Source organism: Lepidothrix coronata, unplaced genomic scaffold (genome assembly GCF_001604755.1).
Source record: "Lepidothrix coronata isolate B3197 unplaced genomic scaffold, Lepidothrix_coronata-1.0 Scaffold36, whole genome shotgun sequence".
Classification (NCBI taxonomy): Eukaryota; Metazoa; Chordata; class Aves; order Passeriformes; family Pipridae; genus Lepidothrix; species Lepidothrix coronata.
This window is the reverse complement of record NW_016690216.1, coordinates 2,663,320-2,677,878: the sequence shown is the minus strand read 5'-3', so window position 1 is coordinate 2,677,878 and position 14,559 is coordinate 2,663,320. Positions and strand designations below refer to the sequence as shown.

General features: G+C 38.8%; 1 protein-coding gene across 1 annotated transcript in view; it reads left to right on the top strand.

Annotated features, from left to right (window-relative positions):
* Positions 1-14,559, top strand: part of EYA1 (EYA transcriptional coactivator and phosphatase 1) — a 164,485-nt gene that overhangs the window by 100,417 nt on the left and 49,509 nt on the right. Inside the window, exons 10-11 of the mRNA XM_017812542.1 lie at positions 4,539-4,621; positions 5,043-5,229. Of these exons, the coding sequence (XP_017668031.1) occupies positions 4,539-4,621; positions 5,043-5,229 (270 nt within the window). The remainder of the gene's footprint in view (positions 1-4,538; positions 4,622-5,042; positions 5,230-14,559) is intronic.

The window sequence follows — 14,559 nt, the reverse complement described above, 5'->3', positions numbered from 1 at the left end:
TTGTCAAGAAATGGAACAGTAACATCTTGGAAAGCGTTTCAGCAGTACACATTGAAAAGCAAGGATCTAAAAATATTCTTCAAAAATAAATGTGTTAATGATGACCCAGTCGTGAAGTTTTAACAAGAAGAGAGTCGGAGGCATTGATTTCATGATGCTGTTGTCTGCAGGGCTGAGGGAGGAGGGGGTCTGAGCCTGGGTTCTGCCCCAGCTGTGCTGTGCTTGGGCTGTGAGCTGCCCACCTCTGGAAGTCAACAGATCACTGACAGTCTGGCTTGGGCAGAAGAACCACAGGTCAGAGTTGAGTGGTCCCTGTGGTGTGTATGTTCTTTCTGTTGTACTCATAAACAGCACAATGTGTGGGTGAGGGAAGGACTAGTCTTCTACAGAAACATTAGAGACCATAAGAATGGAATGTTTCAGATGAAAATATTGGTGGAATTGTTAATTACTAAGTAGAAAAGAATCACATTGCTGAACAGGTCTTTCTTGCAGTTAAATGTTTGACAGTATACATGAGAATATATATGTCTTTTTTATGTTTTCATTAGGCTAAATTTTGTATTTGAAATAACTTTAAATTGACTTAATTCTTCCTTTAGGTTGAACAGCTGTTAAAAGTAAACAGAAACATTTGTTTCCCTTTCCTCATTTAGTTTTGGAAGAAGAACCTATTCATAGTTTCAAAGGACAAAATTTATTCTCACATCAGAAGACAGGGTTAGCGCTGCTGCTGTTAAGTTGTTTGTGCAGAAACTTCCAGAGAGGAAAATTAGTTTCTTCTCCCTTTCCCCTCTAGCACTATAAGGGCAGGCTGCAGCCTCAGCCTTGTCATAGCCTGCAATAGCCATTCTTCATCTCCTGCGTGCAGCTGCTGAGCTGCTAAATGGAGATAATGGATCCCACAACCTACTTCACAACCATGCGTTACATGACAGTGTGCTCGGGGCCCTGCGTTCTTGCCTGCAGTAAAGGGGATTTCCTAGTGGCCTTGCAGTTGTCATGCTCGTGTTCCCTGACTGGGGTTACCTCGTGCTCGAAAGCTTTGGAGTTAATTCTGATTCCTCTCCCTGGGGTGAATGTCTTCCTGCAATGTAGAGACTCTGCCTCGCGGTGCGTGTGCAACCAATTAAATCCAGTGCTTTTCCTGACCCTGCTGAAATTACAGCGTGATTAGTCACTGAACAATAGTGCAGGGAGAGACTGCCAACTTTTGAAAATTATAAGGAGAATTGCTGCCTGTGACTCCGTGCTCAGGTTATTCTGGTAATCAGGTTTTTGTTCGTTACAAATTTATCATCCCTGTAACAGGAGGTGCATAGGGGAGAGGGTGAGAAGAGGGCTCAGGCAGTTCTGCCACCCCATCTCCCCACTCCCCCCACCCTTACTTAACGAATGTGTTCCTTAAGCTGTTTTTCATATAAGTTGCTTCATAGATGTTGAAAGACCACTTACATGACTAATGGCTGTGGGAATGGGCCGTTGTTCCTATATAGGCAGAGTTGTAAGGATTGCTTGGTGAGGATAAATGAAGTGGAGAAGGGCTGGGGGGAGTGGCAAGGAAAGACCTCCATTTACAACTGTCTTATTTGAGTATCCTTTGATTGTGATTAAAGATGGCTTTTACCCTGCACTCGAGTATCCTACTGCTGGAAGGGTAGAATGCCTGTGATGAGCACCAGCATTGTTTTAGTTACCAAGACTGTGACGATTAACTATCCAATTGGTTTGGGAAATCAACCATAAAAAAGTAAAGACTAAGGTATTTGGTTATTATTATACAGTATAAAAATATTGTGCTGGATGGCTAACCAGTTACTAGGACAACAAAGGAGAGTTTGCCAAGGATTTTTAAGCACTGTAAGCAAACGGAAGAAACCTTGAGTTTAAATAGCCCATCTGGCCGTCTTTGGCTTTCCCAAGAGAGCTGCACTAAACTTCTGCCACATACATTGTACCCTGATGATAGACATAGCCCACGGCAGGGAGACTGAGCCAGGAAAGCAAATGGACTCCTGTGGCCAATACACGGGGGAGGACAGCATCCCACGCCTCGCGGCAGCGGCACAGCAGCAAGCCCCGTGCCTGGAGCCTGCGCCCTAGTCCCAGCAGGGTCCGTCAGCCTTCTGACGCTGACTGGGATTCCCGGCTTTAATGTGGGTCAGAGCTCTTGGCAAAATAGACCTTTGACCTGCAATTTACAGCTTTTATCACATTTTAAAGCTACGTAGCTGGCCAAGTTAGAGCAGTAAATCTCGTGCATTTTGTAACGATTATTATTTTTATATTTGTTCAGCTAAGACAGGACAGCAGCTCTATGCCATGTTATGGCTGAATACTTAAAAAACAAATGGCAACAATGAAGTATTTTAAAAAGAACTTTAGGCCTGTAGTTCTGGGTGGCCCACGGAGCTGTTTCTGAGAAACCTGCTTCATGTTTGTTACGGTCTAGGAGACCCCTACCCCTCCTCCATAGGAGCCAGTGCTGACCATGAGATGAAAGAGAGAGATCTGCAAGTTAGTATGTGTGTGTCTTTGTCTGAGAGGGAGAGATGCTGGCTGGCATGTGATTACTTTACTCATTTGCTCTTGCAAATTATTTGCCAAACTTTCGACAGAAGCTAACATATTCCTCAAAAAAAGCCTTTGGGTTTGTTTTTTTTTCTTATGAGGGGCTTTTTATATCTCTTTTATATCTTTTTTTAGAGTGGCTCAAACTGTGCACCTCTAAATCCTGTGTTTGAATGTATTACTGCATCACTCAAAAATATCTACAGAAATAAAAAGAGACACAGTGACTTACATTCTTCCAGCCAAAGCACTATTAGAAATAAAATATCATTTCAAAGTTTTGCAATTTAAAATATTTTTCAGCTGTATTTTGGCTCTGGGGTTTGTTATAATAAAAAAAATAACATCTGTTTTCCAATTTTAAATTAAATTTAAAACAACATGTTTTTCTCATTAGTACTGTTTATCTGTACTATCTGCTAAACTTGGATGTCAACTCTTCTGCTGAAGTAATCTGATTTTAGTTCACAGGATTAGTAGCATCTATGAACAGCCACAAAGCTTTTGCATTAATAGAAGATACAAGAGAAACATTTACAGTCATTATCACGTGTTAAGTTTAAGATTCATCATTTACTCCCGTTGCTGTTGGACTTCACATCTCCTTCTTTGTTTGAGACTTAGCTTGTATGTGCTTTTAGTTACTTTTGCAATCAAAGCATGTAAATATTTTCCCTTCTGACTTCTCATAGCTAGGATACCTATTGGTTTTGAGGTTTTTTCATTTCAAGAAGTAGATAGCTCACAATTGTCCTTAGGGGGTTGTACTAAGCATGCAGCCCTGCCTGCATTCTGTGCTCTTTAGAGTTGCAAGAAACGTCACTGTTCCCAATGAGTAACCTCTGCATAGAATTTGGTTGTTAATTGAGGTTTTGTTGGTTATCTCAGAGGATTGGTGCATCTGTGTGCCTGGCTCTCTGTTGATTTTCATCCCTCCTTGTCTCCTTTGCTCACCTGCAAGCTTTTGCTCCCAGGCGCTCTGTATATCTTTGCACTAAGGCAGGTTTGGTGGTGAGAGAGGCTGTAAACAACTTGTGGGCTTTAATAATCTGCACTGGGTGGTGTTCTCCTGCTGGAAAAATTCAATAGGTTGCCTGATTACAGACTTTGTGGTGGCTTATGTAGCTTCACCCTGTGCATCCATATGCCTGAGCTGGTGGCTGTGTCGCTCCCGGGTTATAACCAGTGAGGGCAAAACAGCTAAAAGGAGGTTGCTGCCCTTTTAGTGGAACAGCTTCTCAGGTTGGGTATTAAACCTGAGAGCCCCATCTGTCTCATTTTGGTGGCTCATGAAAGCAGGAGGAGGGACATGAAGGCAGTAATTCAGTATGTGAGCTAAATTCAATCTTGGGTCTCCCTTCTCAGAGATACTTTTTTTCTCTTGTGTCATGCCTAATAGACTATCAAAAAAGAAAAGATTTGCAGCCCAAGGCCGTGTATGATCGATTAGTGAATCCTAATGGCTTTGCAGTTGGACTGAGCTGTTTGGAGCAGGGAGTTATGGCTTTTGTTGTTTCTGTGAGGGGCTGAGGCTCAGGAAGGGGAGAGGACACAGTTCTCAAAAGTGGAAGGAGAAACAAAGCCAGTGGGCTTTCGTGAGTGGAGATGGCATCTCTTGGGACAAGGCTTGCCATTACTGTTCAACAAAAAAAGTAAAGAAACCCTCATTACTTCTACGATGCTGGGTATTATTTGGAGGGGTGGGATGGCCTAATATTCAATCAGAGCTCAGGTGGCTCCAAAATTCCTGTCTAAATTTCAAGCGATTTTTTTATTGCAATAATGAAACACACAGTGTAGGAACTATGAATTATCACTTTCCATATATTAACATGTTGTAGAGCCAAATCAGGCAACATATGGGAAATATTACAAATATGCCATAACCTTATGATATAATCATGTGATGGAAGTTATTTTCCAATACTTTGTTTTAGTAATGTATGTAATTTTTCTTTTTATTTCAGGCAGCAGTTTTACAACATCATCAGGAATATATGCAGGAAATAATTCCCTCACAAATTCTACTGGATTTAATAGTTCACAGCAGGTAAATTTGTAAATAGGAGCTCAGCAAACTTTGGCCAACTTAGAATTCTCATCCACTGAAAAAATGTAGCCCTTAAATAGCTTATTGAAAGAAATTAGCATCCTTTCAAGTTAAACTAAGGTTTATAAATGTTTTTCTTCAATTTGTTGTCTTCCAATTCTAGAACTAATTGTCTGAGGTCGATGTTCTAATTCACACATCTTCAGCAGTGTGTCTAATTAACTACTTGTATAAGAAGACATACTAAATTATGTGCAATTTAGATATTGTTTTACTATCTCGCAGTTTTAGGTCCTATAGCATGTAGTCCAGGAAGCATACATGCTCAAAGTCTGACATGTGTTTGTGGTTATATTTTGGAATTTATACTAAAAAGTAGCAAAACTTTGATGGACTATTCAGTTGCTTTTTTGTCTTGCAGGAATATCCCTCTTATCCCAGTTTTGGCCAGGGCCAATATGCACAATATTATAATAGCTCACCATATCCTTCACATTACATGACAAACACCAACACCAGCCCTACGACACCCTCCACAAATGCAACATACCAGCTTCAAGAACCACCATCTGGCATCACCAGTCAAGCGGTTACAGATCCTGCAGCAGGTAATTACATGGATTTTATTGTCCCTATGAGGGTTTTGTAAGTTGAAAGGGGATTGAGTTGTATTTTTTTGTGTGTGTGTAGTTGTTGATTTTTGTTTTATTATTTCTTAATCCCGAGCCTGTGGCACGTCTTGTACAGATTCTAACAGAAAATAGACTGAAGAAAAAAGAGGATCAGTAAAAGTTTTAAAGCTTGTGCAAAATACAATTTGTTTGTATTTATTTGTAAAGTGCATGTGTTAAAAATTGCAGGCTATGGACAAGTCTTTACACTAAACCAGAACCTTATGTTTTTAAGCTCTGTCTTCATTAAGATAAACTCCTTTGATTTTTCTAAGTAAGACTGAAATCAAGAGGCCTTCAGACCATAGCCCAACTGTCCACTTGAAAGAGAATTTTGTGGTTTTTTACTTTAAGAGGGCATAATAATGCTTGTAATAGGGAGTTGAAATTGCACAAGTGTTTCCATTTTAAGAAAAGATTTTCAGTGACTTGTCCTTTTTCCCAGTTATTTTACCTTTCTTGTTGGAATTTTACAGTCCTGTACTAGTTGAGATATTTTTTGAACATTTATTTCAAACTACTCCAGCTGTTTTTGGAAATGAGGGGTGAAAAATACTTTTCACATTATTGAAAAAAATAATAATCCAATTTTTTTTAACAGTTCAAGCATGTCAGTACTTAGTAGATGGCAGAAGTTTGAAATCTGTCAGAGAGAAATTCCAGGGTTGCAAATGTGTTTCTCAGTAATGCAGTGAGAAGCAGCTATGGTTTGCAATGGTATCAGGTGATTTTGTTTTGGAGGGGGGATTTTTTGGGGGAAGTTGTTTTTAGTTTTCCTGAAGTATTTGATGGGACTAATCTTCCATGTGCACTGCGAGCTTTTGGTATAATTTGCTAGGCTTTGTTGCTTTTCTGCATGAGTGTGTACCTGAAGAAAATGTGTTCAGTTTTGTCTTGTTTGAGGCATTTGCTGAAAGTAAATAGGGAGGAAGATACAGATGATGTATGTGTTTATATACACGAGGTTGCATATGTATGCAATGTATTTGAGAAAGGAATCTTTCTAAATATATGAATGCATGTTGGAGTCTAGGGCATTTAGAATGTGTGGATATATGTTGGTGACTTCTTAATTACGCTGCCTTTCCCTTTTTAGAAATTTTTTACTTTTGTTTTCTTGTGGGTTCATTTGCTTCTCTTTTTGATTTGGAAGCAGTTAAGTTCCTCTTAGCCCAAAACCCAAATGTGATCAAGTTTTAGCTTTTATCAAGATATTGAAATTGAATTGTTATATCATCTGGGTCCTGATCTTTTGCAAAATCTTTACATGTATTTATTTTTAAGTCGTTGATACTCCCTAAAAGCAATAGTAAATGCATAAACAACGAGAGGAGTTATATTTTTCCCAAGCTCAAACTTACTGGCTTAAAGGCTGTCTTCCTATTTAAATAGTTTTCTATACTTTGTAAGCCTGGACAGAACTTTTCTATCAGTTCCTTTTTAAGAAGTCTTTTTTTCCCCTCCCTCAAATCCTCTACACTCTTGTTATGAAAGTTTTGTCTAAAAATTTTAAAGAATTTTTTTGAGTTTTCTTATGGATGAGTCCTGCACCAAATCCATCTTCTAGTTTGTGCTTTCACATGTTGAAAGTATATCCATGGGTGCCCTACCACTTCGTGCTTAGCCCTACCTTGGACATTGGCACACCTCCTCTAGCATTGCTGGGGCTGCCATCTCTTTTCCCAAGATATTAAAGATTTAACAATTCTGAAAAGTTCTTTCTAATGGCTCGCAAATAACAACTCTTAGGGTTTTCATGGGCTGACTGCCTGTACTAGAGGCAGGGGCACGTTTAGAAACGTGCATGCTGTGGACCACTCTCTATTAGGAAGAGCTAATGAAAACCATCTTTCTGTTCTCCTTCATCAACGTGGTTGCAGTCAGCAGAAGGTATAGGGCTAGACCCAGATTTTTCCATTTTTCTTTATGCAATTGTTGTCTTTATGCATTTAAGTTAGGATTCAGCCTAATTAGGCACCTTCTGTTTTGAGTGGTAAGAGATAAATACCTCTGTTTAGAGTTCGGTTTAACTACAGCCTTAATCCTGAGGTGCCAAAGCATCTCCACTGGTACGAGAGGAGTTTAAGGTGGCTATCAGTGATGGGTTCCTAAGGAACTCCGTGTTCCTAAGGAAACGAGTATTGGGTAAGGAAAAATTAGGTCAGAACCTTTTGCTGCCTCACAAACCTTCAACTCTTTGAAGAACCCCTTGCAAGAAGGAAAGACCAGTCGGTGAATCCAGTGCTGTTCTTGCCATTTCCCCTTGGACAGTGTAAATGGTTTTACTTTTTTCCTTGCTGAGGCTTATTGCAAAGCTTCATTTGAACTCATACACAGTCTGCTCAAAAGACAAAACAAGGCTGGGGTCAAAGAAAAGAGAGATCAGCATAGAGGAGGGTAGTTCTGGTGGACTGAGGACAAGTGAAAGGTATATTCGACAGAAGGAAATTCATACTTGGGTTAAAAAACACAGAACAAAGGGGCAAAATAAGAAAATTTTAATTGCAGTTAGTCAAATTTCTGCAGACTGTTTTGCCACATCTGGTTAAGTTAGGCTGCTAATCCTCTACCACAATTGGAATGCTTCATATAAAGAATGGTGGGGGGCAGTGGAGAGCCATCACAAATAGTAGAATGGGATCCAGCTGCTGAATGGCAGCCATCCTACACATCTTCTATATTTAAAAAAAAAAAACATGTAATCTGTGTGGTTATGAACTATGCCAGGACAAGCACAGAACAGCCTTCAGACTTTACAGAGGCACCAGAATAATTTGACATATAGGTGGTTCCTATGAAAATGGGCCAGTAAGTGAAACAGAAGAGTCTGGTAAGAAATATGTGAAAGAGAGAAAATAATTATGTGCTCTTGTGACATTTTTAGTATAGTTTTGCAGACTCAGAAAGCTCAGACAATTTCACTTGAAATGTGTTTAATTCCTTGTCCAAATACAAAATAATCCTTTTATGGTTTCCCTCAGTTCCTGGCTAAATATGAAAGTTTTTGCCATGCAATCCAGGACATCCAGGGATTCTTGCAGAAGAACCTGAGATTTTCCATGTTCAGTGTTTCTTCTTTCTCTTCCCTTGTGTATTTGAAAAATTTCTTGTACCATGGTCAGGACAAAATCATTTGATTGCACAGAGGTTTATAGTTCTTCTTCCATAAATCAGATATACAAATTAGTGTTATTTTCTCATGAACAGAAGGTTGCATTTTTCTTAGTGACATAATCAGAAAATTGTTAATCAAAACAATCTCGGTTGGCCATTTCAAATTTTTAATATGTTCTCTGATTCAAATTTCATTGGAAATTTTGTTCTAGTTCAAAAGGAAGGATTTTCTAAGGTTTGTTGTTTTAGGGTTTTTTCCACCTGTAAAACTTTTTTGCAGAAGAAAATACTTTTCATCAGAATGGCAATAGAATATTAATTTCCTTCTGGGATGAGCTTTCAGTTCATACATGAGTAGATTATCCCAGGTATGGACAGAGAGTTGCTGATTTTTTGTCTAAGCCGTGGTATCTAATGGAAGTAATAATAATTAAAATTATTAAAAAAAATAGAAGTAGACAAATGAGCAAACATTCACTCTCCCTTCCAATATTCACATTCATTGAAATAGGTTCAGAGTGAAAAGAAAAAGGTATTTCTTTATGTTTCATATAAGTAAGCTATGCAGTTCTTTGCTTCAGGATGTTGTGAATACAAAATGTTTATGCCAGTTCAAGCATTGCTTAGACAAACTCAAAGATTAGATTTACACAGACACCAGTGTCAATTCAGGAAATTCTTGATGCAGAAAATCACAGGAGACAGTGGATGAATTAGAGCTGTGTCTATCCTTTTTATGTTTTCTCCCTTAGTTTCCTGCTGTTTGCCCATGTTGAAACTTACCCTGGACAGATGGAGTTTTGACCCCATCCATTATGCCTACCCTGATGTTTTAAAATACTTAACAGTCATAACGTATATTTCTAAGAGTTAATGTAGAAGAAGACTACCTTTTCTAAAGCTTTAATAATTTTCTCTTGCAATATTTCAATTCTATCATCACAGCTGGTAACAAAAATTTCTCTATTTGTGCAGGGTTTTTCTCATAAATTCAGTCAGAAAAGTTGAATTTATCCTTCTATTTCATATGATGCTGTATTTGTAATTTATTAAACAGTGTTTCTTGCAAGAGAGACTTGCATTGTTCTTGAGATTTGATCTCTTTCAGTTTTCTTGGTTTCTGTAATAAGTATGTTTAATATATTACTGGAAGGTTTGTGGATTTTTTATATTACTCACATACTTCACAATGCAGAATAAAAACCCCACAAGGGTTTTTAAGGGAGTGTACCAGCCAACAAAACTTGTTCTCAGCCATGGGTCACCATTTTGCTCTTAGAAACTAAATTTTTTTTCCTTGAACACTGTACCACATTTACTATTGCAAAAGGGAAAGCATCTTTTACAGTTTCTCCTTATCATATTCCATAACAATAAATTAGAGACATGAAAATGAAACAGAGCAAACAGACTGTATAGGCAACTTTTCACTAATACTGTATGAAAACAAATGCTGCTATATTTGCAGTAAATTTCTGGTATTCTAATGTTTGTTGTTTTTCATAAATAAAAATGAAGAGTAAATCTAGAAGACTCTGTAAAAACAGAAAGAGGATTGGATGCAACAATGAGTGGCAAAGTACAGCACTGGTTTTTCTTTTCTGATAATGTTTGTTCTCCTGTTTTTACATTTAGAATGTAAAACTTTAACTCTTTGGCATTGCATCCAACAACATATAGTCTGACCCACTGTCACAAAATATATTGAGTCTAAGAACTTGATGCACTTTTCAGTAGACTCTTTTAAATAGATAAATAGGATGTTCATCATTGGTTTTGCTGGGATTAAAAGTAACAATGATTTTAAATTATTTGAAAACAAAACTAAAGAGTAAGGAAGAAATAACAGGTACTACTGGCCCATTATAGGATTTTTTTCTTCAGTACAGAAAGTTGGAGAAAAAAAATCTGGACCATTTCAGGACTTGTTGGTATAGTTGTTGTCATCCTTAGTTTATATATACTGTTATATATGATATACGGTTATTATAATACTTTGTCATTATTTTGAGTATACAATACTAAATCAAAAAGTCAACCAAACCTTGAAATAAATAGGCATTTTTGCCAATATTTTTAATAGGCTATTGAGAGTATCTGTCAAGTTTATAATAATGTGCTCTTAGTCCTCAATATACAAACTTAATTTTTAAAGTGAAGATTTTGATGTTTGTCAAAACAACAGTAAAGACATACTTCTATGATCCTACCAGTAGGCATTATTGTATTTCTTGCAATACTTATTTAGCGCTTTTACTTACTACTAGTATAGTACTACTTTTTTTTTATAGAGAAGTAAAAAAAAAAAAAAATAATCCACAAATACATCTGATTCTGCTGCATTATTTAATCCTGGTCCAGGTTTATGTAAGTAGAATAAGTTTGTATAAATGCTCATGAAATTTGTGTTTAGTTTTATTTATGCAAAAGTGAACTTTAAGTATGCAAAAGTAAGAAAATCATAGCATGAGACTGACATATTCAAATTACCCAAATTTTATATTTTTGTTCTGGTATACAGGAGTTGAAATAACACTGGCCTGAGGATTTAGGTACTTTATTCAAAATTAAGTGTAAGATTTGATGGCAAGCCATTAATCTGGGCACAATCTAAGAGGAAAATATTTGTACATACCTACTTACAGAGACATTTGACTATACTAACTATTCTAGACCCATGTCATCCATGTAATTTACATTGTGACATGAGATATGATTACTTTGATAATGTATGTTTACTCTTTTTTGCATACCTTTTCAGTGTAGTAAGGAAAAATCTGACAAAATTTGCAATGCCTTTGTCAACAGCAAAAGCTTTACCTATACACTCACCAGTTGGATTTACCTAGAGAGAGACCTGATTTGGGATTTCTGGGATAGCCAGTTTTCCCTAGATTTGTCATTTGATACTACTGCTGTACAGTGAAATCAACAGTAAGAAAATACAGCAATTACTCAGGGGGGATTTCCATAACAAACAGAAATGAATTACAGAATATGGTGTTGCAAAAGCTATCACTGTGGCTGTACTGCCTATTCATAAGCAAAGTTGGTTTTTTTTAATGAGATGTTGGAAAATTGTTCTATGTAACAAAACCATCAAAAATGCCCACAGTGATGTATAACAAGGAAATATATGCTCATGAACTGTTTTGTCAAGTTGCAATAATATGGTGCTTTGAAGCACAGGGGAAAGTCTGCTACAGTATGGTTTATGTATTTTAGTTAAGCCAGAATGTAAACATACTTTATTCCTCACAGTTATGTGTAGTTTTTATCTGGCTTGGTGTGACTGTATACTACAGGGGTTACTGCTAGGTCAGGAGCAGGGGAGTACCAGTCACACCTGGAAAATAAGACATTTATAGAATCTGGGTTTAAAATCTTTTTTTTCTGACTAACTAGAGAAGTCAATGTAGGGTCTGTTACACTTATCCAAGGTTTGGAAGAGAGAACTCTGAGTGTGTGAAACAGAAACAAGCTGTAACATTTAATGTCTACCTGGGGTAGAGTGCAGAGAGTTACTATAGCAGGAAGATCTAAAATGATGTGTATGTTCATGGATGCAGAAGAGTAACTATTCCTGCATTATTAAGATAATTTTGTGAAGGCATATGCAACACACAGGAATGGCTCTAGTGGTCCAGACTGGTGGATCAACGAGCCCCATGCCCTGCTGCTTCAGAGGCCATCAGCAGACACCTCAGGAGCAGTGGGAACAGGCTAAACTTGTATCAGACTTGCCCTAAGCACTTTTCCAGATTCTGTATATTTTTGTCTCAGGGGATTTCCAGAGCTGCTGTTGTTTGTATGTTTAGGATGTGCTCGCATTAGCATTTTAATTTGGAGTAAGGTCTGTTTTGATATGGAGCTTTGGTTCAGCAAAGAGGTCCTAGGGCACCCAGCTGGAGTCCTTCCAGTCAAAGCTAACCTGGAAGGTGTCCTCCAGAACAGCTCCTAATTGAGGATTCTTAGGAGACTAGATCAGGCTGGACCTGATCAGGCTGCACTGAAATGACCTCCCAGAAACAGACAGTGGAGCCTGGTGATGTTGGCACCACTTATCTGGTCCCAGAGACCCAACCTGCTAATGCAGTGTGGCTGTAGCACCCCTGAATGCTTCACTTCGAGGGATGTCTTCAGCCTTCTCTTGAGCCCTTGTAATCTTTTGGGAGCCTAGCATGGGTTTTTTTGGCAAAAGTGCCACAAATCTCCTAGATTTTATCTGAACTCCTTGTATTTAACTTGGCTGCTGCCAGCTCCTTTTTGTGATCTTGCTTTAGCATTGGATAGGCAGTAGAGACCTAATCCTCACACCTTTCTCCGCTCATGATTTTGTGGAGGGTAGGGTTTTCTCCTGTGCTTACCTGTGTTTGTGGTGCTCAAGAACAGGATAAAATTAAATTCAGTGCTTTAGAAGCATAATCATTTCACTTGGCTAATATTAAAATATGTCTGGTACCATGAAGTCAGCTGAAGTTGAACAAATTAACCTTTTGCTACCAATGACTGTAGAATAATGGGTGTGATGATAACATGATTTGTGGCCTTGTAACTTGACTTCAGCAAGTCTTTTCTACCCTGGCAGTTAAATTTTTTCACTTAACAATCTTATAAGCAAACTAGGCTAAAATAGTCTGGCAGAAACTACAGCAGAATGATATAAAGCTGTTTAAGAAATCGTGTCCAGAGAGAAGTCAGTGAGAGCTCGCTGTTAAAATAGAAGGATGGCTACAGAGCATTCCTCAGTGTCTGCCTTGGGCCTAGCACCATACCACATTTTCATTAATCATTTAGATGACGGAACAGAATGTGTTTGCCTATTAAATATGTAGATGACACCATGCTGAGAGGGGCTGTGAGTTCTTTGGAGATGGGATGAGAACTCAAAAAATGGAGATGTGATCTGAATAGGAGCAGGTGTGAGGTATACATTTAGGCAGGAATGATGAACTGCACAAATGTGGGATGGGGAATGTTGGCAGCTCCTTCCAGGCTCTACCTTTCCCTGCAGACTGCTTTCAGTACTCCAGATATTAGTGGCACACGGAGTACCCTCAGCCGCTGTTGTTTTTCTTGCTCCAGAATTTGTCAGGGCTTGGGCTAGTCGAGGCTCAGGGCTCAGCTGGACGCTGTATTCTTTAACTGTGTTTCCTTATGAGGACCTGAGAGCAGCCATTGGACAGCGAGCTGGTAACCCAGCCGTGCACACGGAGGCTGCTCTGTCCAACGGCCCTAATTCAAATAGTGCATGCTATGGTTTCCCTTTACACACATGGAATAAGTTTCTTGCACACAATGTCATGTTTCCCCACCCCCCCCCGTTGGTTACAACCATCTGTCACACTGTAACACACTGGTGCCCTGAGTAGACTCAGAAGCTCCAAGTATTAGCAATGTTGCTTATTCAATTCATGTGCAAGGTTTGGCCAGGTCTTTGAGAAACAACCAGTTCAGTGTCACTTCCTCCTCAGAAGATGATATAGGAATCCTGAATGTAACATTTATTGGAAATATTGCAGAAAAATCCTTCCAAGTGGTGCCCAGGGGAGGGTAGCCTGTGGGACATTCAGGAAATCAAGCTTTGCTTGACTTTGCTTTGAATTATTGTGCCCAGTTTGGAGGGACTATAGAGAGTGATAATCAGAACCTGGAAAAGAGGACTGTCAGGGAAGGCCTAACCTAACAACAAAGGGATCTGTGAACAGTCTTCAAATGCATGCAAATACAAGGAAGGGAATAATCTTTCCCGCTCTTTCAGGGATTCAATTTATATTGTTGTAATGAATGCTGAAGTGGAATGTTCTAATGGCACAGCTGTCAAAGCAGCAGAGTAAATTTCCTGGAGAGATCTGTAAGAGCAAGATAGACAAATCTTTCTTGGGAATGATGCAGGTACAGTGGTTCCAAGAAGGGTGGGCTGAAGTCTGCCCAGCCCACTTCGGGGTCCTGAGGTAGGGTTGGGAGTCTTTCTGTCAGGTGCTGGTGCATCCAGATTACCTGTGAAAGGGAACCCAAACTTGCAGCCCTGTGTTTGAAATTTTGAATGCAGTATTCTTAAGTGAAAGGTGATCACAAAGATGGAGAGCTGGATGGCTCTTACAAACAGATTTTCTTCCCTGCCCTCACCATGCTCTGCTCTGCGTGCTCACT